Source organism: Microcaecilia unicolor, chromosome 5 (assembly GCF_901765095.1).
Source record: "Microcaecilia unicolor chromosome 5, aMicUni1.1, whole genome shotgun sequence".
NCBI classification, from domain to species: Eukaryota; Metazoa; Chordata; class Amphibia; order Gymnophiona; family Siphonopidae; genus Microcaecilia; species Microcaecilia unicolor.
The window spans coordinates 255,578,358-255,603,790 of NC_044035.1; the positions used below are offsets into that span (position 1 = coordinate 255,578,358).

The 25,433-nt window shown below is 48.8% G+C and overlaps 1 protein-coding gene across 1 annotated transcript in view; it reads left to right on the forward strand.

The window, feature by feature from the left end:
- SPAG17 (sperm associated antigen 17) overlaps nucleotides 1-25,433 on the forward strand; it is a 994,731-nt gene that overhangs the window by 455,498 nt on the left and 513,800 nt on the right. Inside the window, exon 21 of the mRNA XM_030205033.1 lies at nucleotides 9,093-9,204. Within this exon, the coding sequence (XP_030060893.1) occupies nucleotides 9,093-9,204 (112 nt within the window). The remainder of the gene's footprint in view (nucleotides 1-9,092; nucleotides 9,205-25,433) is intronic.

Consider the following 25,433-nt stretch of genomic DNA (forward strand, 5'->3'; position numbering starts at 1 on the left):
CAAATTGTCCACCGAGAGCCCATTCTTTCAGCTCTCTACACAAGCAGGTACTTGGAGAGGAACTCCCCACCCTTCAAAAAACCCTTTGGTCAGACCCGCAGGGGAAGAAGAGCAGGGATTCTATTCCAGGTATTTCCTTGTGCAGAAAAAGACAGGGGGGATGCGTCCCATCCTAGACCTAAGGGCCCTGAACAAATTCCTAGTCTGAGAAAAGTTCAGGATGGTTTCCCTGGGCACCCTTTTTCCCATGATTCAGGAAAATGATTGGCTATGCTGTCTGGACTTGAAGGATGCATATACACACATCCCAATAGTTCCATCCCACCGGAAGTATCTTCGGTTTCGGCTGGGAACTCATCACTTTCAGTACCGCCTTGCGTCAGTTCCCAGGGTCTTTACAAAGTGTCTAGCAGTAGTCACAGCATCGCTACGCAGACTGGGAGTTCATGTGTTCCCTTATCTCGACAATTGGCTGGTGAAAAGCACCTCGGAGGACAGTGCTCAGAAGTCCATGCAGATGACTACTCGGATGCTGGAACTACTAGGGTTCATTATTAACTACCCCAAATCCCATCTCCATCCGGTTCAACAATTGGAGTTCCTAGGATCCCTGCTCGAAACAAAGACTGTCTGAGCCTACCTCCCAGAGACACGTGCGGAGAAACTTCTTTCCCTAGTGTCCAAGGTTCGGACATTGAAGCAGATCACAGCTCGGCAGATGTTGAGATTGTTGGGCCACATGGATTCCACAGTGTACGTTACACCCATGGCACGCCTGCACATGAGATCTGCTCAATGGACCCAGGCTTCTCAGTGGTACCAAGCCACGGGAAGTCTAGAGGATGTCATCCAAGTGTCCATGGAGCTTATGCAAGCTTAGTGGTGGACAATTCGGTCCAATTTGACCTTGGGACTTCCATTCCAAATTCCTCAGCTGCAAAAAGTGCTAACGACAGATACATTTCTCCTGGGATGGGGAGCTCATGTAGATAGGCTTCACACTCAAGGAGTTTGGTCCCTCCAGGAAACAAATCGTCAGATCAGTCTCCTGGAGCTTTGATTGATTTGTATCGCTCTAAAGGCTTTCAGAGATCGGATATCCCATCAAGTTATTCTCATTCAAGTAGACAATCAATTTGCAATGTATTACACCAACAAGCAGGGGGGCACCGGATCTCGTCCTCTGTGTCAGGAAGTCGTCCAGATGTGGCATTGGGCTCACTGGCACGGCATATTTCTTCAAGCCACTTATCTGGTGGGCGTAAACAACGACCTGGCCGACAGACCGGGCAGGAAAGGCTGAAATGTCTAGGGCTCTTCAACTTGGAGAAGAGACGGCTGAGAGGAGATATGATACAGGTCTATAAAATAATGAGTGGAGTGGAACGGGTAGACGTGAATCATTTGTTTACTCTTTCCAAAAATACTAGGACTCCGGGGCATGCAATGAATCTACAAAGTAGTAAATTTAATATGAATCGGAGAAAGTTTTTCTTCACTCAACGTGTAATTCAACTCTGGAATTCGTTGCCAGAGAATGTGGTAAAAGCGATTAGCTTAGTGGGGTTTAAAAATAGTCTGGACAGCTTCCTAAAGGAAAAGTCCGTAGACCATTATTTAATTGACTTGGGAAAATCCACTTCTTATTTCTGGGATAAGCAGCATAAAATGTATTGAGCTTTTCTGGGATCTTGCCAGGTATTTGTGACCTGGATTGGCCACTGTTGGAAACAGGATGCTGGGCTTGATGGACCTTTGGTCTGTCCCAGTATGGCAATATTTATTTATTTATGCACATTTATGCACATTTATACTTATGTACTTATGCCCTCATTCTGCCCAAGGACTGCTCTGGTTCTGTCTTAATAGGACCAGGATGGCATGCAATGATTTTCAGCAGCATTATTTGGATAATACTGATGAAAATCAAGGGATGACCCCAGTCAGCAGCACTTATCTATGTAGCAGGTGCTGTTGCCCTGTTGAGTGGCTTAGACTATCAGGCTATATATGTATAGTTTATATAACACTAGTAAAAAAGGCCCGTTTCTGACACAAATGAAACGGGTGCTAGCAAGGTTTTCCTCAGAGTGTGTGTGTTTGAGAGAGTGTATGTGAGAGTGACTGTGTGTGAGAGAGAGAGAGTGAATGTGCGAGTGTGTGTGTGTGAGAGAGAGTGAGTCTGGGTGCGAGTGTGTCTGTGAGAGAGAGTGTGTGTGTGAGAATGAGAGCGTGTGCAAGTGCGTATGTGAGACACAATGAGAGAGAGAGAGAGAGTGTTTCACACAGATACAGTGTGTGCGAGAGAGAGTGTGTGTGAGACACAGACTCTCTGTGAGACTGAGTGTATGAGACCAAGAGAGTGTGTGAGTGACTGTGTGACACATAGAGAGTGAATGTGATACAGTGTGAGACATAGAGTGTGTGAGAGACAGTGTGTGAGAGTGAGAGAAAGACATTGACTGTGAGAGAGAGTGTGTGAGAGAGAGTGTGTGTGTGTGACATAGTCCACCCAAATTACTCCCACAACACATTCCCTGAAATCTGTGGCCGATTTTCTGAAATTGCTGCTTCCTCAGCAATCCTCCAGACCGTTCAAGACGCTTGGGTTATGCACTCCTACCAGCAGAGGGAGACTGAGAACACTAAAACTTCTTATATAAGTAGCCTGTGCAGCCCTTCTACTAACCAGTATTTTCTCAGTCTCAGCAGAGGGTAGATGTGTGCAGCCTGTGCAGTGTACTCAGTCTGGTAGGCCCGTTTGGGGTTTCTAGGTCGGGTTGTAAATGTTAGAAAACCCACACTTGGCTCTCTATTACAGGGTGTAAGTCCTAAGGGGCTTCTTATTCCCTGTGGGTTGTCACACCCGGGTGGCCGGGTCCCTCCCCCTGTGCTCTTCCTCTGGAGGACTGCTTGACCTCGGCTACAGACCTCGTTCTGTACCCTTGAGGCGTTTAGGCATCAGCAACGAGATTTAAAAAAATAAATAAATAAAATAAATGTTTTTAAAAGGCGGCTATTTTGGCCGTTCTTGTGGCAGTCCAGAGATAAAACGTCTTCAAGGGCGTTCTTTAGGCGGTTTTGCTTATTAGTCTGTCAGAGCACAAAGCAACTGTTTGTTTTTATTGTGTTCGCGGCCATTATGTCTAAGCCGGCGAGGTGTCAGTTTTGTGCGAAGCGCGGCGTTGAAGTTAAAGGTGGCCAATGTAAATTTTGTGGGGAGCCTACGTTGTCAGCGCTCTTGCCCCCCGTGCTTTCCCCTGAGTCGGTGGAGGTGTTGGGCGGCGATTTGACCGCACTTTACGGACCAGCAACGGCGGGGCTGGTTTTGGCGGGAAAAGCGGCCATTTTGGCTGCACGTCCCGGGTCGGCCTCAACGGAGCCGTTTTTGGCAGGAAGCGCGGCCCTTTTAGCTGCGCATTCCGTACCGGCACCAGGGGACCCGTGTGTGGCAGGAAGCGCGCCTAGTTTAGCCGCGGATCATGCGATGGACCTGCCGACTCAGGAGCGAGGGGGGTCCGTCGCGGAGACTGCGGGAAGTGTTGTTGGGGCTTTAGCAGCGTCGGGGGGGGGGGGTCTGGTTTCCCCCCTGAGTTTGTTTGGTCTCCGTATAATGCCTGGAGAGCTGGCCCCTCTCAGGCTGTTTGTTCCCCGGACACTGCTAGCTGAGCGGGAGTTAAGCGCCCGTGGGTGGATATTTCGGAGCCTATGGAGATACTTTCTCTGCCTGGGTCGGAGGTTTGGAGTGTCCCAGGAGAGGAGGATCTCTTAGATGAGTCTGAGGATCAGGATGGGCTAAGGCCTGGGGAAGATTCTTCAGTGGTTCGCATTTTTCATAAGGAGGAGTTGTTAGAGCTCATTAATCAGGTGATCTCTACTTTGAAGTTTGCTCCGGCAGCCACTCCCTCTGCAGAGGGACCCCAGGTAGATCCCTTGGTTAAGGGGATTCGGAGAGCCTCCCGTTTCTTTCCCATGAATTCAGACATTAGAAACATGGTTTTTCAGGAATGGTTTCTGCCGAAGGCTGCTTGTAAGGTGTCTAGGGCTATGGCGCGGCTGTATCCCTTGCCTCCGGAAGATTTGGCCCTTCTGAAACCACCTACTGTGGATGCGGTGGTTACGGCAGTTACTAAGGCTACGGCCATTCCGGTGGATGGCGGTACAGCCTTACGGGATCCTCAGGATAGGAAGCTAGAGTCCTTTCTGAAGTGCAGCTTTGATTTGTCGGCTTTGGCCTTGCAAGCCTCTGTGTGTGGGAGCTTGGTAGCCAGAGCTTGTTTCCATTGGGCGGAGAAGCTCTTGGATGAGCCTGCGTTAGATAGGACTGGTTTGGTTCAGGATCTGGCCAAATTGGAGATGGGGTCTTCGTTTTTGGCGGACACCCTTTATGATTTGCTAAGGGCTTCGGCTAAGAATATGGTTCTGGCGGTGACGGCTCGCAGGGCTCTTTGGCTTAGGGGCTGGGTGGCAGATGCGGCCTCTAAAGCAAAGTTGTGTTCTCTACCTTTCAAAGGTTCTATGTTGTTTGGCGAGGACTTGGATAAACTGATGAGTGGTCTTGGGGATACCAAGGTCTCAAGGTTGCCGGAGTTACGGCCTAAGGTGGCTAGTCGAGGTGGTTCGGCTAGAGGTTGGTTTCAGAACGCGAGGTGGTACAGGCCGGGCAGATTTGTATCTCCTTCTAAAAGCTGTTTTTTCCAGCAAACGCAGTCCTTTCGAGGGTCTTCGAGGAGGTCGGGACTCCTCTGGAGGTGCCGGAAATGGTAATAAGTCCTCCTTATGAAGGTGTGCGGGTCCAGCCTCTGGTGAAGGTCGGGGCACGACTTCGTCTGTTTTATCACGGGTGGACCGAAATTACTTCAGATCAGTGGGTGCTGGAGGTCGTTCGCGACAGTTATGCGCTCGAGTTCGAGCACCCGCTGCCGGATCTGTTTCTTCCCTCTCCTTATCACTCTCGAGTCAAGTTAAAGGCTATTCAAGAGACTCTGGATCGCTTAATCCAGTTGGGAGCTGTGGTACCCGTTCCTCGGCACGAGCAGGGAATGGGTTGTTATTCCATTTACTTTGTGTTGCCGAAGAAGGAGGACCAGTTTCAACCCATTTTAGATCCAAAGAGGGTCAATGGGGTGCTCAAGGTGCCATCCTTCCGCATGGAGACTCTGTGCTCGGTCATAGTGGCTGTTCGTCAGGGAGAATTTCTCACGTCACTGGATCTCACGGAAGCGTATCTGCACATGCCGATTCGAGAGGCCCATCAGCGTTTCCTTCGTTTTGCTGTTTTAGGGAGGCACTTTCAGTTCTGTGCTCTGCCTTTTGGTCTGGCAACGGCTTCACGCAACTTCTCCAAGATAATGGTGGTGGTAGCAGCAGCTTTGCGGAGGCAGGGAATTTTGGTGCATCCGTATCTGGACGACTGGTTGATCCGGGCGAAGTCTTGGGCTCAAAGTGTTGCAGCGACGGCTCAGGTGGTCGCGTTTCTGGAATCGCTCGGATGGGTAGTGAAGGTAGTCAAAAGTCAGTTGATCCCATCGCAGAGTCTGGAGTACTTGGGAGTGCGGTTTGACACGGCAGTGGGTCATGTTTTTCTGCCGGATTCTCGGATCGCCTCTCTTCAGCAGCAGGTCCGGCTGTTAATGTCCATTCAGAGTCCGACGGTTCGAATGTACCTTTGGGTTCTGGGCCTCATGGCAGCGACAATAGAGGTAGTACCATGGGCCAGGGCGCATATGCGTCAGCTTCAGGCGGCTCTGTTGTCCCGGTGGTCTCCCCAGGTACACAGTTTGGAGTTGCGGTTGCCATTGAGGGTGGCTCCTCAGCGCAGTCTCCAGTGGTGGCTGTGCTCGGCCCATCTGAAAAAGGGCATGCCGTTGGAACCTCCTCAGTGGATGATTCTGGTAACAGATGCCAGTCTGCTGGGCTGGGGAGCTCAGTGTCTCAGTCGGTCTGCACAGGGGCGGTGGTCGACGGAGGAAGCTCAGTGGTCTATCAACTGGTTGGAGACGAGGGCGATTCGGCTAGCTCTGTTGGCGTTTCACTCAAGTGTGGTCAGGAAGGTGGTAAGAGTCATGTCCGACAATGCGGCAGCGGTAGCTTATGTCAACCGGCAGGGTGGTACAAAGAGTCCGCGGTTGGCAATTGAGACGGCTCTGCTCATGAGTTGGGCGGAAAGACATCTAGTGCAGATTTCGGCGGCGCACGTGGCCGGGGTGGACAACGTGATTGCGGATTTTCTAAGCAGACACACGTTGGACCTCGGAGAATGGTCTCTGCACCGGTCGGTGTTCAACTAGATAGTTCTAAAGTGGGGAATGCCAGTAGTGGATCTCATGGCGTCGGCACAGAGTGCTCAGGTTCCTCGCTATTTCAGTTGGGATCCGCTAGCGGAAGGGATCGATGCGTTGGTCCTTCCGTGGCCTCAGCGGGTGTTGCTGTTAGTGTTTCCCCCGTGACCCTTGATAGGTCGAGTCCTACAGAGGGTAGAATGTCATGCAGGTCCGGTGTTGTTGGTGGCTCTGAATTGGCCGTGTCGGCCGTGGTTTGGGGATCTGATGCGCTTGTTAGAAGGTGAGCCTCTGCAGCTGGGGGGCTCGGTGCTGTGTCAGGGTCCAGTTGTCATGCCGGATCCAGCTCGGTTCTCTTTTACGGTGTGGCCCTTGAGAAGGAACGGTTGAGAAGGAAAGGGTTTTCCCCTCAGGGATTCAGACGATGCTGCAGTCTCGCAAACGTTCGACGTCTTTGGCCTATGTGCGTGTGTGGCGCATATTTGAAGATTGGTGTGGGGACCGGGCGTGTGTTCCCTTCGACAGCTTCTGTGTCATGCATTTTAGATTTCTTGCAGGATGGTTTTGAGAAGGGCCTTTCATTGTCATCTTTGAAGGTGCAGCTGGCTGCTTTGGCGTGTTTTCGGGGTAAGGTGCAGGGCAGGTCGGTTGCGTCTTCATCGGATGTGGTCCGTTTTTGCTTCGTTCTCCTCAGCGGGATCTTAATATCGTTCTTGTCTCTTTGGCGGGTTCTCCTTTTGAGCCCTTGGAGTCTTGTTCGATAAAAGACCTTACTATGAAGGTGGTCTTTTTGGTAGCTATATCCTTGGCTCGCAGGATTTTGGAACTTCAGGCTCTTTCATGTAGGCCTCCGTTTCTGTGGTTTTCTAAGGTTTCGCTGCGTCCAGTCCCTTCGTTTTTGCCTAAGGTGGTATCCTCCTTTCATGTCAATCAGGTGATTTTGTTGCCGGTCTTGGGGGACCGGACGGGGGATGCTTCTCAGCGTCGTTTGGTGAAATTGGATTTACGCAGAGTGTTGAAGGTTTACTTGCGCATGTCAGAGGAATTCAGGTCTTCAGACAGGTTATTTGTCCTTCATGGGGGGCCCAAGAAGGGAGCGACTGCTTCTAAGGCATCTATAGGTCGGTGGTTGAAGGATGCCATCTCTTCGGCTTACATATTGCATGGCTGTACGGTGTCGGTGGGGCTCAAGGCACATTCCACTAGGGGGATGGCGGCTTCTTGGGCAGAGAGTAGTTTTGTTCCACCGGTGGACATTTGTAGAGCGGCGGTGTGGTCCTCCCTGCATTCTTTTGTCAAACATTACAGAGTGGATGTACAGGCAAGGGAGGATGCTAGTTTTGGAGCTGCAGTCCTGTCCTCTGGGCTTCGCAGGTCCCACCCTTAGATGTGTTTACTGCTTTGGTACGTCCCAAGCGTCTTGAACGGTCTGGAGGATTGCTGAGGAAGGTGAAATTAGGCCTTACCTGCTAAGTTTCTTTCCTCTAGATCCTCCAGACCGTTCAAGAGCCCACCCAGTGTATCGGGCAGTTCGGTATGATATTTTCTTTAGACATCAGTTGCTGATATTTCTAGTAGCTCCTGTGATTTGGGTCCTGGAGTTTTACTAAGGGCTGTTTGTGGTACCGTTTGTGCCTATCTGCAGTTGAATTCCCCTGTCTTAAGGGGAGGAGATCTGAGTGTGGATTCAGTGGTTTTGTTTAGGTGGAGGTGTTTTGTTCCTCTGTTTTGTTACTGTTTTACAGGTTAGTAGAAGGGCTGCACAGGCTACTTGTATAAGAAGTTTTAGTGTTCTCAGTCTCCCTCTGCTGGTAGGAGTGCATAACCCAAGCGTCTTGAACGGTCTGGAGGATCTAGAGGAAAGAAAATTAGCAGGTAAGGCCTAATTTCACCTTACATGTAGGTGACCATTTACACAGGTAAGTCAGCTTTTTTATATGTGTACATGGCACCTAACCCTTTTAAAATCACCTCCATCTTCTACTTATGGCTAGCCACCATTTTTTTTAGTTTTGCCTGAATGTTCTTATTGAGCCTTGCATAACACTTTAATGATGATTGCACCAAAGCCTTTGCTAAATGTATAAGTCCTCTATCTGAGGATTTTCAGTAGTATTATCTTGATAGTTCCAATGAAAATTCTTCAGACCATCACAGAACAATTTGGATAATACAAGGGCAGAATGACTTTATATACATATAGCAGCAATATTCAGCTGCTATCTGTATAGTTAAGAGTTTAATATAGGACTGAAAAAAAAAGCATTCCTGTAACGATAGTATAGTGACTGAATATCCGTATAGTGGTGCTGAATATACAAATCCTCCAAAGCATGCATATAGGGCAGACCCTCTCTAACTGTCTTCCAGAGCATCTCCTCAAATAATGGGTAAACCCATGCCTATACAGGCTGTATGCATGTAAATTTATCTGCATATTTGGTGGTTAGTTTTGTAAAAAGTATTTCTACGTATAAAGCACTGTTATACCCATGGAAGTGCTTTTGAAAATTAGTCCTCTTATGTCACTGTTACAAATGGCTTGTATTCCCTTCACTCAAGGCTGTGAATCCTGCCCATGCAGCATCAACACCAGTCAACCTGAGGAGTTGAAGCTGGGTTCTAGAATTGAATTTCATGTGGTACTTTCAATGCTGTATCAAATGAATCATTGTTTCTACAATAGAATCATAGTTTTGTGGTTGGAATGCCAAAACAAGAAAGTGAGAGGTATAATATTTTGTTTGTAAGTTGTCTATCCATGACTGCATTTTAATTATTCCTTAAACATTGTAATGTATCCTGTTCTAGTTTTGTGGCTACGACATGGGGGACAACTTTATCCAAGTATCAGGAGGAAGTTGCTTCCTCTACCCCACTGACGGAGGGCAGATTCATGTGGAAACACTAAAGTATGAAAAAGGTGACTTTCTTTTACAATTTCAACCCGATAACTTCTGTTTACAACATAGTCAAAACAATACTATTTGGGGGGTGGGAATGCTAGGGAGCATAGTAGCAGTAGTTGCTTTCTGATTTCTCTACCCAGTCCTCCAGTAATTAGTAATTAAGCATGATGGTATGTGGCAAATAAGCATGTTGACCCAGCCGACCCACAGTGCCTTGGAGAAATTGGGGCATATAACAGATTATTATTGAGAGGCCAGTGAGATGAATGATAGTATGGTCGTGGCTGGTAATGACATGCTGGACAACAACGAGTGGGAGAATTGAAGACCACAGACTGGAGGAGCTGCAACTGATAAGGGCTGAATTTGGGTTTAATTTGCAAATATTAAAGGCTGCGATTCCAAAAGCCAACATTCAACTTGATAAGGTAAATCTTGTTCTTAGATGAGTTAGAGCATAGATGGCTGATCTGGAAGAATGGGAACAACATATGACAACAGTTCATTAACAGCACTCAATAAGAAGATGGCACATTTGTAAGAGAAAGTGACTGATTTGGACAACACCCCTGTAATGCCCCCCAAGCCTACCTTTGCTGGTCTCTGGTGGTCTGGGGGAAATCAGCAGAAATGATACCCACTTGCTCCTGCCCGATGCAGCCTGCTCTTGAAAATGGCTGCTGCAACTAGCAACAGCCTCGTGGTACTTTAAATACTGCATGGCTGCAGCTAGAGGTCACAGCAGTCATTGTCAATAGCAAACTGCACCAAGCAGGAGCTTGTGGACAAGTGATTTAAACAGCATGAGCCTCTTGTGGCCATTTAAATCACTTTGAATATCAGCCATGATTGTGTTTATTAAGAAATTCTTAATGGAGGTGCTAGCCATGGATGGTCAAGTCCTAAACTTTGATGCAGAGCAGGCACACCAATCCTCGGGAAGCAAGGGGGGCCCACATTTGAACAATAAGTGTCCTAGGTTCATCTTAATAACATTTCTGCAGTTCCGAACTATGGAATAAGTGCTCACGAAGACCTAGATGCTGAGTCAATTGAAATATGATTGCCATGCTCTCATTTTCTAACACCGCCTAGTGTATCCTGCTAAGCTGAAGCTCTATGCAGAAGGTGATTGGGATGATTTTCATAATGCTGAAAACATTAAAGCCTTCCTATTAGTGTCTGAGAGAGATATTGCAAATAACCATGTGTTCCTGAGGCTAGTCATCAAGCATGAGCCAGACCTTCCACCAAGCCAATTCACTTCCTCTCTAGGAGGATAGAAAGCCATTAGAGGAGGGGTGCTGGTTGGTAAAGGATCAACAGTATGGAATAGATGGGGAAAGACTGAGTTTGGAAGGAAATCTTGCCAAGCTATAGATAACATAGTAACATAGTAGATGACGGCAGAACAAGGCCTGCATGGTCCATCCAGTCTGCCCAACAAGATAAACTCATATGTGTATACCTTACCTTGATTTGTACCTGCCTTTTTCAGGGCACAGACCGTACAAGTCTGCCCAGCAGTATTTCCCGCCTCCCAACCACCAGTCCCGCCTCCCATCACCGGCTCTGGCACAGACCGTATAAGTCTGCCCTCCACTATCCTCGCCTCCCAACCACCAAACCCTCTTCCCCCCACCTGCTCCACCACCCAATTTCGGCTAAGCTTCTGAGGATCCACTCCTACTGCACAGGATCCCTTTATGCATATCCCACGCATGTTTGAATTCTGTTACCGTTTTCATCTCCACCACCTCCCGCGGGAGGGCATTCCAAGTCAGTTGCTGTTCAGACTTGGAAGGAGGAGGAGGTGCAGCCGGAAGCTCTGCAGGTTCCAGGGAAGGGAGTGAGGCCTAGCTCCTTCCCTGAGGATGCGGAGGGTCCCTGGGGAGCGGTCCTCAGGAAAGGCCCAGGCCATGGGGCCTCCTGGGGCCAGGGACCAGAAGGCCGGGAGAAGCAGCTCTCTTTCCGGTCGAGCTTCTGACAGGAGGGAGAGGAGTCCTGTTGATCGCAGAGAGCAGAGGCCCAAGGGTGGAAGCCAGTCCAGTAACCCCCCCACGCTCCAGCAACATCTGGGAGGTGAGAGTGAAGATTGTGGGGAGGGGAGAAAGCTGGTGGAGGCCCTGGAAGGGCACCCTAAGCAGAGAAAGGAAAATGAAGCTATGGAAGTTAGCTCAGAATTTTTTCCTGCATTTGATGAGGCAGAAAGTGAAGAGAGTGGGTCTTCAGAGGAGGAAGAGGAGGAATTCCTAGATATTCCTTATGACCCTGAGGACCCAGCACGTAGTTTGATCTGTACAGTGCGAAGAATTAAACATGTGGAGAAAGAACTGGTTGATTTGGGAAAGCGTGTGAAAATGACAAAAGTTATGAGTAAACTTGCTCCAGCAGAGCACAAGAAAGGTTATGTGAAGGAGGAAGCCCGTTTGAGGAAACTGATACTGTTGCAGGAATTGATGCATGAATTTGTGATGCCTCAGGAGTCAGACAGCACACACCAGTATGAGAGAAAAATCTTCTTTATTTGCCAGCAAACAAAGCAAGACATCAGTTCTAGCTCTCTTCTCTTTCTCTCAGCTCTCTGTGTCTTTGTCTCAGCTGCTTCTCTTCTTATGCTGTCTTCTCCTTCTTCTGTCTGTTCCTTCTGTCCTTCTCTTTCTTCTGAGCTCCTTCTGAGTTCTTTCTGACGTAAACTGCTTCTGCTCCTACTTAAATACTGTTCTATCCAGCCTAGCCTAGCCCAGCCCCCTTACTCTCCAATTGGTTAAGGAATTAGATTGGCTACCTTGCCTCAACCAATCATTACTTTTGAAATATCAGTTACATAGGTTCCAGACATCCTAAACTGACCTCTGACCTGGGGCCCCTTAAGCCAGACATTTGGTCTCCAGTCTCTTACATGTTATTATGATTGATTTCTCATATTCCTAGTACTAACTGCTAACTAAACTCTGGCATTCATTAAAGAGGTCAAAAGCCAATCTTACTTAATGGCATACATATCAGGTTATTACTTCCAAGACCATTCCTGCATTTTACCTATAATTAATCAAGGAGAAGAGAGCTGACTAGTTCTGACCTTTTTCACCTCTCAGCTCCATACACAGAACTAGCTAAGACCATAGTTAATTCAAAACACATGTTGGCCCCCCTTCACTGTAGCCCTACTCAGCAGACAAAGGATCATTTTAAAAGTAACACAGAGTTGAACAAACATCCTACACAGAATTATTAATTTACACAGAATACAACATATTCTAAAATAAGCATAATCAGATATATCTTATAAGATATATCTATATCTAAGCTATCTACATATTAAGCACTTCTAAATAGTATTTCAGCCTATTCTTAAACTACAATATGTCATATGTCTGGCTCGTGCCTGCTTACAAAACTATTCAGTAAGCCTAATAATTTACAGATGTGCCAGCTAGCATTGGCAATTCACAAGGGGCAGAGTTTCATTTCTCACTGACCTTTCCTAACCTTAGCTCGGCCAAACTAGACTCTAATTAATTCCAGCCTGCATTCCTTCACTACTTTGCTGGCAAAGTGAAAAGAATTCAAACTTCAAGCTTTTAATATCATTTCTTATATATATATAATTATTTCTCAGAGTTAACACTTTCTTTGCCCATGGCTGCCTCATTCCCCCCTTTGAGACTAAAATCAGCTTATGCAGAAATAAGTCTCACATCTCAAACTCTGGAGATTATAGTGATCCTAACTAGGAATAGACTTGTGAATCACCATTACCCTACTTGTTAAGGTTCGACGGCATACTGCCGAAGCACATGAGGCCAAGAAACAAAACAAAAACCCTGCTAAAACTAAGACTATTAGGGAAATGAACAAGGGACGTATCCAGGAGGTCAATGACCACCACCAGGAGGTAAGATCTAATCCTCCTCGGTAATCCTCCACATTAAGGCTAGCCAACTGTAGGACTTTATCCATAGCATGCCTAACTACATGCGTCCTATTTATGACAATAGTACAGCACTCTGAAGAATTTAGCACTGTGCAGAGACCACCCTGGGCTGCAAAGAGATAGTCAAGGCCCATACGATTATACCTAGAAACTATACTTAATTCATTAATTTGATCCTGCAATGCATTGACTACCACGTTCAGCTCATGAACTAAAACATGGAGTAGGGATTGAAGTCTCCGGGTAGCCATACCTAGTTCAGTAATACCCGCTACCGGGCCTCCAATTGGAATCCAGGCCGTGGCAGAAAGGGCTACAAGTCTCTTTTTAGTCAGAGGATAAGTAGAATTAATATACTGGAGGGCTAATTCAATCGCCTCATCCTCTGTGGCAACGGAGGAAGGTAAGGACAAGCCTCTCGCTTAGAGCGGTGCGGGGATAGTGGCTTAAGAGGAATAACTTTAGGAAATAATTCAAGGTTACCAATACACAAAAATCATATGTGGAGGGAAGAATCATGTGGAGGACATTATCACAGAGCCAGTAATGACCAAGGAGAGGGTGAGGAAAGTTCCCAATAAATGTTGGCTCAGGCTGGACAGGGTACTTAGGGTGCCCATAATGCGAGCCCCTATCCCAGGGGGAACGAAGACGAAATGGAGACTTTGCACACCATAGGCGCCAATCCCCAATTGTGACAGGCTGCTCATTTGTTAGTAACTCTTCATACCCCGGGGACTTATGAAAGTAGAAAATAAGCTTGGACACTATAGTCTTCTCAGTGGTACGCTTAGGAGCCAGATAATCACCTGGGTCATAATCTACAGGTATGGTAGCAGGGCACATAGGAGTACCTGGAGAAACTACCCACACAGATTCTCCTTTTTCTGGGAGAACATTAGTATAGTTACAGGGAATGGGAAGAACAGTTGAGATGCTTCTTGTTAAACAAAACACTCCAGAAGCTGGATAGGGAGACGTAAAAACTGGCCTTAGAGAAGATTCAGAGGGGGAAGTAGCATTATAAAAGGACCACCAAGTATAATCCTGGCTCCAAGGACCTGAACTCGAAAAGTAGGGAGGTATAAGAGCTGGGAGTTGCACAGGAACAGGAACAGCTGGGACATCTGTAGTATAAGGAGAAAATCGGGAACACACAATACAAGGGGAAGTAATCTTTGCCTGGCTAATTAGTTCCTGGACTGAGTGTAACCAAAGGTTGGAGCGAGTTGGGGTATTAGGAACAAGGAGGCAAGGAGTAGAAAACAACAAAAGCATCCAAACTACTAACATTTTCTTTCTTCCTAATCTAAAACAAATACAGCAAACTAATTAAGCAATAATATTTCAACAGTCTGTGCTAATCACAGATTACTCTCATATAATGTTCTCAGTCTTTGAGTTCTTATACCAGTTGGGATAGACCCTCAACTGATAAGGATCAAGCTTTCAAATTCCAGGAAAGCCAGAATCCGGCAAGAAAGAGTCTCAGTATGAAGCCGAAGTTCAGCCGCTCCTGCAGTATGCAGTTGACCCTTCTTTTCAGCTAGTAGATTCTTTGGTTCGGGTCAGGCGCAACTTCAATGGCTCCGCTGGATCTCTTTCTGCTCTCCACTGTCTAGGCTCCGTCTGATCCGTGCTGGGCTCAGTCTGGTCAGCAGACTTAATTCGAGACCAATGGACCCATGGAGTTATCCCTGCGACCTTCACAGCTGCAGGGGTAGAAAGCAAAACAGTAAAAGGTCCTTTCCATCGGGGCCCCAAAGGCTGGAGCCTCCAGTCTTTCACCCAAACTCTATCCCCTGGCAGGAAGGAATGTACCTGAGCCTGGAAGGGGACAGGGTTTATTTCTCTCACATAAGACTGAAGCTCAGAAATTATCTTACCCAAGAGGGCTACCTGCTCCTGCACCTGGGCAGACCCTAAAATCCCTATGTCTCCCTTAATTCCCTGTAAAATGGCTGGGGGCTTCCCATACACAATTTCAAAGGGAGAAAGGGCTGTTCCTTTAGTTGGGGTGCATCGGAGGCGAAAGAGGGCTAGTGGCAGTGCCTGTGGCCATTTCAGTTGGGTTTCCTGACAAATCTTTGCTAGGCTATTTTTCAAGGTTCTGTTTGCTCGCTCAACCTGCCCTGAACTCTGGGGACGATAGGCACAATGCAATTTCCAGGTAATGCGCAATGCGCGGGACAGGGCCTGAAGTGTAGCTTCAACAAAGGCGGGACCATTATCTGAACCTATGGCAAGGGGCAGTCCATACCTGGGGATGACATCCCTAAGGAGAGCTCGAGCTACTTCTGTGGCTTTCTCAGTGACTGTAGGATATGCTTCCACCCACCCAGAAAAGGTACAGACCATGACTAAGAGGTATCGGAGCCTACCGCTCTTGGGCATTTCTGTGAAGTCTATAACTAGGGACTCAAAGGGTGTTAGACCTCTAGACTGAACTCCTGGTGGAATACGGGGTCCCTGACGGGCATTATTCTGGGCACAGAGAGTACATCGGGCAGAGGCAGTGGCAACCAGACTATCCAATCCTTCCAGCACCACTACTCGACTGAGTAGACGGGCTAGTGCTGTTTTCCCTAAGTGTGATAGGTCATGAGCTTGAGACACTACAGGCCAAGCTAGGTGGCGTGGCACCAGAACTCTGGTATCAGGGAGATGTAACCAGCCATCAGGTCTCCTTACTGCACCTTCTTCTTGAGCCCATTTCTCTTCCACTTGGGTATACATAGGTGTCCATTCTTGCAATCGGATTTGGAACAGGGGGGTCACAGTACTTGCTGGGGGTCCTCGAGCAGCTTCCTTGGCCACCCGATCAGCATGGCGATTCCCTCGGGCCACTGGAGTATCTATCCTTTGGTGTCCCCTGCAATGAATGACAGCTACCTTCTTAGGGGCCCACACAGCCTCTAGCAGCTGAAGTATTTCGGGTCCATACTTAACAGGTTGGCCTGCAGCATTATGAGTCCCTTTTCCTTATACAAAGCTCCATGAGCATGTAGAGTTGTGAAGGCATACTTGGAATCAGTATAAATGTTAGTCACCAGTCCTGCTGCTAGCTCCAGAGCTCGTATGAGGGCCACAAGTTCTGCTTTCTGAGCTGAAGTTCCTTGGGGCAGGGCTCTTGCTTCTATCACCTTGTCCTCTGTCACCACAGCATAGCCTGCCAATCGCTTGGAGTTCTCCACATAACTGCTTCCATCTGTGAAATAAATTACATCTGGGTCCCTCACGGAACATCTTTAAGATCTGGTCGACTGGAGTACACTTCATCCATAGTTTGGATACAGTCATGATCTGGTGGTCCCTCAGATGCTGGCAAAAGAGTGGCGGGATTAAATGTAGCCACTGTTTCCAGGTGTATCCGTGGATTCTCACACAAGCTGGCTTGGTACTTAACCATACGGTTATTTGTAAACCAGTGGTTGCCCTTATACTCCATGAGGGTGAGAACTGCATGGGGGACTTTAACAACCAGTTCTTGCCCCAAGGTCAACTTATCAGCTTCCTGGACCAGTAAGGCTGTTGCTGCAATGGCCCTCATGCAGGCTGGCCATCCTTTAGCCACTCCATCCAGCTGTTTAGACAGGTATGCAACAGGCCTCTGCCAGGATCCCATCATCTGGGTCAGCACACCCAGAGCAACCCCCTGTCGCTCATGGACATACAGTGAGAAAGGTTTCTCCACATCAGGAAGGCCTAACGCAGGGGCTTGGAGTAGGGCTTTCTTTATGGCAATGAAGGATTGTTGAGCAGTAGGTCCCCATTCAAATGGTTCCTTTTCACCCCCCTTTGTGGCTTGGTAAAGGGGTTTCGCCATCAATGCAAAATTGGAATCCAAATTCTGCAGAATCCGGCTGCTCCCAGAAATTCCCTAACTTCTCTTCTGGACTTGGGTTGGGGAATTGCAGCTACCCGCTTGCTTCCTACTAGCATCCAGTCTCCGACTTCCCTGGGAAATGCAAAAGCCCAGATACTTCACTTCTGACTGACAGAGTTGGGCCTTTGAGCGTGAGACCTTATAGCCTGCATCCAAGAGTAGCTCCAGCAATTCTCTAGTAGCCTCAAAACACTCTTCCTGGGTCACTGCTGCAATCAGGAGGTCATCTACATACTGGAGTAAAACTCGCCTGGAAGGCTCAGATTTAAAAGTCTTAAGGTCTTGTCCTAGGGCAGTCCCAAAAATGGTGGGGGAATTCTTGAACCCCTGTGGCAGGCGAGTCCATGTATACTGAAGCTTCCTTCCTGTTACTGGGTTTTCCCATTGAAAGGCAAAAAGCAATTGACTGGCGGGGGCCACCCGAATACAAAAGAAGGCATCTTTTAGGTCTAGTGTTGTGAAATGGGTAGCCCCAGAAGGTATCAATCCTAGCAGGACATATGGATTAGGCACTACAGGGTGTAATGAGATAGTGGATTTGTTGACCACTCGTAAGTCTTGGACTGGCCGGTAGTCCTCAGTCCCTGGCTTTTGAACTGGCAATAGTGGCGTATTCCATGGAGACTGGCAAGGTCGAATAATTCCATGGGATAACAGACGATTCAAATGTGCTTGAATCCCTTCCAGAGCCTTTCTGGGAATTGGGTATTGGCGAAGATGGATTGGCCGGGCACTTGGAAGTAAGTCTACATGTACAGGAGGAATATTTCGGGCCAACCCTGGGGGATTATCTTCTGCCCATACCCCACTGACCTGAAAGCTGTCTGCCAGGGGTAGGTCAACTTGGCCATGTGACTGATGCAGCCGCCATTCTTCTTCAAGAGGGCAACAGAAACTCAATATACCCTTAGGGCTGGATGTCGGGGGCCGAAAGGAGACTGAAGTCTGGCCATCAGAGTCAAAAGAAATTTGGGCCCTAAGCTTGGACAGCAGGTCTCGACCTAACAAGGGATTGGACAGTCTGGCATATACAAGAATTCATGAGTGACTATGTGTGAGCCTAATTGGCATCTACGGGTTGTCAGGAAAGGCCTCCGGTTCTGCACCCCCGTGGCTCCCACCACTCGGACAGTTTTTCCAGACACAGGCGCTAATCGCTCTGTCACAACAGAATGTTCAGCTCCTGTATCAATCATGAATGGAATTGAGCGGCTCCCTATAGTTAGCTTGACCATAGGTTCCTGGGAGCCCAGTTTATAGGAACCCGGTCTGTCCTATTCGTCCCATTCTGCCATCTCGGCTATCCCGATGATGTCAGATTCAGGAGGCTCATATCTTCCCTCTCGAACTCGGCCTCGGCTTCCTCGATCTCCTGGTCCCCTTCTCAGTCCCTGGCGCCTCTGGGGGCATTCATCTTTCCAGTGCCCTCTTTCCTTACAATAGGCACACTGATCCCTCTCCAATCTTGGTCTGGGATTCTCCCCCCTTGGCCGGGATTGATTGAAGGAATCTCGGGGCCTGGCTGGTGGTCCGGGGTCCCACTTTGGCTTCCCATTAGCTAGAGGTCGACCCTCGGTTAAGGGTGGAATTAGTAATGGCTGCCGCTAAAAGGTCGGCCTTCTTCTGCATCTTCCGGTCAGCCTCTCGGCGCACCTCCTGATCTCTATTAATGAAAACCTTGGTTGCGATCTCAATTAGCTGGGTGGTATTCATCCCTGCGAATCCCTCCTGACGCTGCAACTTCTTCCGGATATCTGGCATACTCTGGGCCACCAATGCGCTATTCACCATTCTCTGGTTTTCTTGGGCTTCAGGGTCAAATGGGGTGTATGTTCTGTAGGCTTCAATTAGTCGCTCTAGAAAGGCCCCAGGGGATTCAGTTGCCCCTTGGAGAATTTCAGAGACCTTTGCCAGATTAATGGGCCTCTTTATGCCTTTCCTCATACCTTCCAGTAAGTCCCGGCAATAGCCAGACAACAGTTCATAGTGCTGCCCATCATTTGGATCCCAAGCTGGAGCTGCGCGAGGAAACCGAGCTCTAACCCATCCCTCTGGATCCTGTGTCCCGTCGGGAACACGCTCTCGCGTGATGGCCTCAGCATTTTGCAAAATCTTCCGCCTCTCCTCAGTTGTGAAGAGGGTCAGGAGAAGTTGTTGACAATCAGTCCAGGTTGGGTTATGGGTGGCCATAATGCTAGTCACTAGGTCCACCACTGCCTGAGGCTTTTCAGTATAAGAGGGGTAATGCGTCTTCCAATTCAGGAGATCAGTGGTTGTGAAGGGTACATACTGATAGGCCTGTGCCTGTATAACCTGACCCTGATTATTAGGATCCGGTCGAGTGGTAGTTACCTGACGAAGTGGCAGAACTCTCGAGGAGGTGGGAATGGAACCTGAGGTAGAGCTAGGAGCTACCCTCCTATCATGCTCAAAGGTAATTGCAGCGGGTCTAACCCATTCAGTGGAGGTAGGTTGAAATCCTGAGGGATGGGGAGGGGTACTCATAGACTGAGAGGTGGTCACAGGTGAGTCAGTCCATTGAAAGGGATGCCGGGCCCCTAATGAGTGGGTAGGGGTACTAGAGGGAGAGGCTGGGCTGTCAGGAGTTGAGGAGTCAGGGAGTGGAGCCCAAAGTGGGTCTACAGAGGTTAACAGGGGAGGATGTGGCACAGAAGGGTAGAGGCCAGGTGAAAAGTCCAACCTAGGGTGTGGCAGGTTTTGGCACAGGAGGGGAAGAACTATCCGGAGAAGCCTGTGCTGGAGAGGCTTGGGCTGGGCGGCGTGGATCTCTGGGGGTGGCACGGAACCCCAACAATGGGCCATAAGGTGGTGGCTCAAGGTCTGAGGGGTCATCAGAGAGTATGGGTTTCTCGGACAGGGTAGGGGCGGAAGCCACCGATTGGGTGGTAAGCTTCCTGGGGCTCTTTCCCTCTTCTAGTTTAGATTTTCTAATCTTTCTTTGAACACGACCTAACATGAATTTTACTGGGGATCCCATATAAGTTTTCAACCACGAGGGAGGGTCAGTCACAAGGCTGTCCCAGGAATCTATATAAGGGAGTTGTTCAGAATATTCTGGTTCTCCTACAACTATGCTGTAGACCTTCCGGATTACTTCAATATCTAAGCTGCCACTAGGGGGCCACCCCACTCCCATAGATGGCCACTCAACTTCACACAAGGTTCTTAAAGTACCTGAGCTTAAAGTCTGTCCATAGTCATTAATTAAAAAACCTTTTTTAAAATTTCTAAGCATACAATCTAGGGGGGTAACAATTTGTCTAGATGATGTCCCACCCATAATGCTTACAGTTACAACACACAAAAAGGGGGGGAATTTTTGAGAATGCAGTAAGGGGTCTGCACTCTCGAGACACTAGGTAGACAGACAACAATCGCTTCCTTCCGTTGCTGACCAATTGAACTCGCGTTAATTGGAAATGCAGCTATAAGAAGTCCGCACTCATTTAATCATTCACTCATCACACATTCCATACAGAAAATCCCACCCAACAATTTCAGATTTCTCAAATACAGATAAGCTCAAGCGTTTTCGCTTCTAGTCCCCGCGACTAGAAGGTACTAGGGCCTTTGCTGAGAATTGATCAGATTCTCCTTCCCTCCTTCTTGAGGGGCTGGTTTACAACTTCCTAGCTAGGATTACAATACAAAATACAGAATACAAAATACATACCCGGCGAATGTTCTCCAGTCAGTTGGGTGCTGGGATTAATGCAGGATTCAGGATCCCACCGCTGCCACCAAGAATTGTTGCAGGAATTGATGCATGAATTTGTGATGCCTCAGGAGTCAGACAGCACACACCAGTATGAGAGAAAAATCTTCTTTATTTGCCAGCAAACAAAGCAAGACATCAGTTCTAGCTCTCTTCTCTTTCTCTCAGCTCTCTGTGTCTTTGTCTCAGCTGCTTCTCTTCTTATGCTGTCTTCTCCTTCTTCTGTCTGTTCCTTCTGTCCTTCTCTTTCTTCTGAGCTCCTTCTGAGTTCTTTCTGACGTAAACTGCTTCTGCTCCTACTTAAATACTGTTCTATCCAGCCTAGCCTAGCCCAGCCCCCTTACTCTCCAATTGGTTAAGGAATTAGATTGGCTACCTTGCCTCAACCAATCATTACTTTTGAAATATCAGTTACATAGGTTCCAGACATCCTAAACTGACCTCTGACCTGGGGCCCCTTAAGCCAGACATTTGGTCTCCAGTCTCTTACATGTTATTATGATTGATTTCTCATATTCCTAGTACTAACTGCTAACTAAACTCTGGCATTCATTAAAGAGGTCAAAAGCCAATCTTACTTAATGGCATACATATCAGGTTATTACTTCCAAGACCATTCCTGCATTTTACCTATAATTAATCAAGGAGAAGAGAGCTGACTAGTTCTGACCTTTTTCACCTCTCAGCTCCATACACAGAACTAGCTAAGACCATAGTTAATTCAAAACACATGTTGGCCCCCCTTCACTGTAGCCCTACTCAGCAGACAAAGGATCATTTTAAAAGTAACACAGAGTTGAACAAACATCCTACACAGAATTATTAATTTACACAGAATACAACATATTCTAAAATAAGCATAATCAGATATATCTTATAAGATATATCTATATCTAAGCTATCTACATATTAAGCACTTCTAAATAGTATTTCAGCCTATTCTTAAACTACAATATGTCATATGTCTGGCTCGTGCCTGCTTACAAAACTATTCAGTAAGCCTAATAATTTACAGATGTGCCAGCTAGCATTGGCAATTCACAAGGGGCAGAGTTTCATTTCTCACTGACCTTTCCTAACCTTAGCTCGGCCAAACTAGACTCTAATTAATTCCAGCCTGCATTCCTTCACTACTTTGCTGGCAAAGTGAAAAGAATTCAAACTTCAAGCTTTTAATATCATTTCTTATATATATATAATTATTTCTCAGAGTTAACACTTTCTTTGCCCATGGCTGCCTCAATACAAAAGAAAGAACTGTTGCTGAGGGGTTTAAAAAAGGGACCTGAGAACCCTTTAAGAGAACTATATTGTAATCAAGAACGTATGGCTTTAAGGTCACAGTCTTCAGGTCAAGGGAGAACTGTGTCCCAGCAAGAGTCTGCAGTTCCCAGGGCCTTGTCTCAGGATTTGTCTAAACCAGAAGACTTGCCAGACTCTGCTAGTACATCCACTTTAGCATTTATGAAAAACCTGGCAACTCAGTCCAGGGGACTTACTAAGCAGGCAGACTGCAGGGAGGCAGCAGCAGGATGTGGTTCGGGGGCAGGGTTGGTGACTGCACCTGTTGGAGAAGAGAAAGCAATTAAAAAGCTGGTTAAGAGTAAGACCTTCCAGATTGTGGAGACAGAGGAGGGAGCTTCAGGCTGTCGGTTTTTTTCTACAGAAGTAGTGGCAGAGGTGTCCAGTGAAGGAGATGGTGATTTACCAATATTAGAACCTCCAGAAAGAAAGATTGCAGCAGCGGAAGCAGAGCCGGAAGGATTGCAGCAGAAGCAGGTGTCTTTATCTGCAGCTACATCTCTGCCTCTGTGTTTGGAGAAGCCCTGCCCCCGCGCAGCGTCCGGGGTGCACAACGGCAGTCTTCTGGAGGGAGAGCTGGCAAACAGTGAGTCGGGTGGTGGATGCGCTGTCCCCGGCAGAGAACGGTTTCCAGAGGCACCGGGAAAGGCTGGCAGTTCATTACTGGACGGTGGCATTTCAGACGGTACAGAGGGGCGAGTGGCGGCGATTGCTGGATTGGAGAGGCCCCACCCACCTGACACGGAGCACCAGGAGACTCTGGTCAAGCAGGCAGCAGGAGAAGGACGAAACTTGCTGGTTGTTGGCAGGCAGGCAACAGGGAATTTGGATCAGAAGAAGGAACTGACTGAAACGGAACTCCCTGTTCGTCTCGCGCAGGACCTGTCGGCTGAGGAGCGGCATGCTGAGCCAGCTTTACAACAGACGGCAGATAAGTTGCTGAACACTTTTCCTGACACTGCTGTGACTCAAGTGGGGGGAGTGTTGAACTGTGAGGGTTTGTGTCCGACTGTTGACTCTGTTCCATGTTTGGGCAAGGACGATGGGGGGAGGCTTGGTGTGCAGGAAGGGGGAGGGGGCAGGGATTGCAGAATGGAGGGGATGTGATTGACATGTCTCCTCATGTTGAGGGGAATAGGTTAGCAGGTGTGGGGGGTCCGGGGGATAAGGTTCAGGTTGGAGAAGGGGGGAAGGGAGGGGGGGATGATAGGATCAAGGAAGGGGATGGAGGGGGCCAGAAGGGTTTTGTAAAGGGGGGTTTGGTGTGTGCAGGGCAGGAAGCCTCGTGCACCAAGGGTGGGGGGGGGGCAGGGGGCTCCTTCTTTTGCCACGGTGGTTGGTATGGGGAGTGGTAGGGGGGGATTTGGGCAGCGAAGGGGGGGACGGGGGGGGTGAGGGGTGGTCTGGGGGGTCTGTTACCAAACGCCGGAATGTGGTTCAATTGAGGTGGGTGGGGGAGGGGGGATGCCAAGTAGGGATGTGGTGTTAAAAAGGGTTCTAGGGTTAGGATTTCTCCCGGAAGATCTGTATGCTTGCATTCACCCGGCGAACATTCCAGAGTATGATGTCAGTTTTTTGACCCAGCGGGGAATGGAGATTTTTTGGGAGAAATACGGAGAGGTTAAAGGGGGGGGGACTGGAGAAATTTTCGAGTTGTGCCTATTAGTAAACCTGATCTGGTGCAGGTGACTCTGTTAGTGCGGAATGAGTCAATCTCGGGGGCGGATTTGACCTATTGGCTGCAGAGGTATGCAGAGTTAAGGACTCCTCTGGTCAAGCTTCCAGACCCTAGTAGGGTATGGGCAGGGGGGTGGGGGGCGACGGTGAGGTTATACCAGGTGGGGCACGTCACCCAACACATTCCTTCAGCGGCTTTCATCGGAAGAGATCGGATCTTGTGTTTTTATAAGGGACAGCCTAGGCAATGTTTTAAGTGTGGTTCCTTCCGGCATTATAGTATGTCGTGCCCAGTGGTTCAGTGTGCAAAGTGTGGGGCGAGGGAGCACGTGGCAGAACATTGTACCTCCATCCGGTGTAATTTGTGCGGGGATCTGGGGCACGCCTTTCGGGCTTGCCCGCAAGCCTTTCATAATGGGGGGGGGGAGGGGGAGGAAGGGGGAGGGGAGGGTGATGGAAGGGGAGATCGTGCTGGGGGGAGGGGTGGAGGTTTGGAGCGGGCAGTAGAAGTGATTGGAAGGGGGGGAGGGTAGAGGAAGAGTTGGGGGAGCAGGGGGCAAACGTTCGGAAGCGTGAGAAGAGGCAAGGAGGGGAGGGGGAAGGGTGGACGCGAGTCTCTAGGAAGAGGAAGGGGGGGGGGACTTCTGGTGGAGGCTGGAAGGAAGTTAGGGCAGGGAATAGCGGTGGAGAATAGATTTCGGGTCCTCGAAGATGAGGGACGGGGGGAAGAGTATGGAGAGGAGAACGGAAGAGAGGACAGTGAGGCATGGCAGGGGGTAGGTGAAGAGGGGGAGATAGGGACAGAGGGGGGCGGGAAGGGTACGAGGAGGGGAAGGGGAGGATGGGGAGGTTGGAGATAGGAGATGGTATGGACGTGCAGGAGGAGGGAGGGAGAGCAGAGGTAGGTGGGGGAGAAGGGGAGAAGAAGAAATTAGGAAAGGTTCAGGGGGAGCAGGGGGTAGAGAGGGGGGAGGAAGGTGGAGGGGAGGGAGGGGGGATGGAGGATGGGGTGGGGGGGGAGGGGGTGGGGGAAGGGGGAGAGACCGGGGTTTTTCCGGTGAAGGGGGAGGGGGGGGAGGAGAGGAAGAAGAAGGGGAGGAAGAAAGCAAGGACCAGGTAAGGATGGAAGGGGGGGACCTTTGAGTTTGGGGTTAGGGACTGGGCGGAGGAAGAGGTGGAGGAAGAAGCTGGGCCTTCAAAGGGAGGTCTGGAGCAGAGAGAAGGAAGGATGGGGAGGCAGGGCCAAGGGAGGCGGTTTTCTAATTGATAATGATGGCAGGTTCCTTGTTGGCGTTCATCACGCTGAACGTGGCAAGTATTGCCTCCACAAGGGCGAGGTGTCTGGCCTTTGAGGGCCTTTCCTCCATGTCGGCTGATTGTTTTCTCCTGCAGGAGACCAGGCTGCAATCTTTGGCCGATGTGAGAAGAGCAAAGCAGGCTTGGAGATGGGGACCCTCTGTGTGGGGGTTGGCAGGGGAGAAGTATGGGGGGGTGGGAATTTTGTTTAAATCTCACAAAGCGGTGATTCAACGGGTGGTGGAGTTAGGGGTAGGGAGGTGTTTGGTGGTGGATGTTGTGTTGCACGGGGTGGCGTTAACGGTGATAAATGTGTATGGGCCACAAACTAAGAAGGGGAGGTCACAGTTATTTGGGAAAATCAAACCCTATTTGTATTCTTCACGTCAGTTAGTGTGGGGGGGCGATT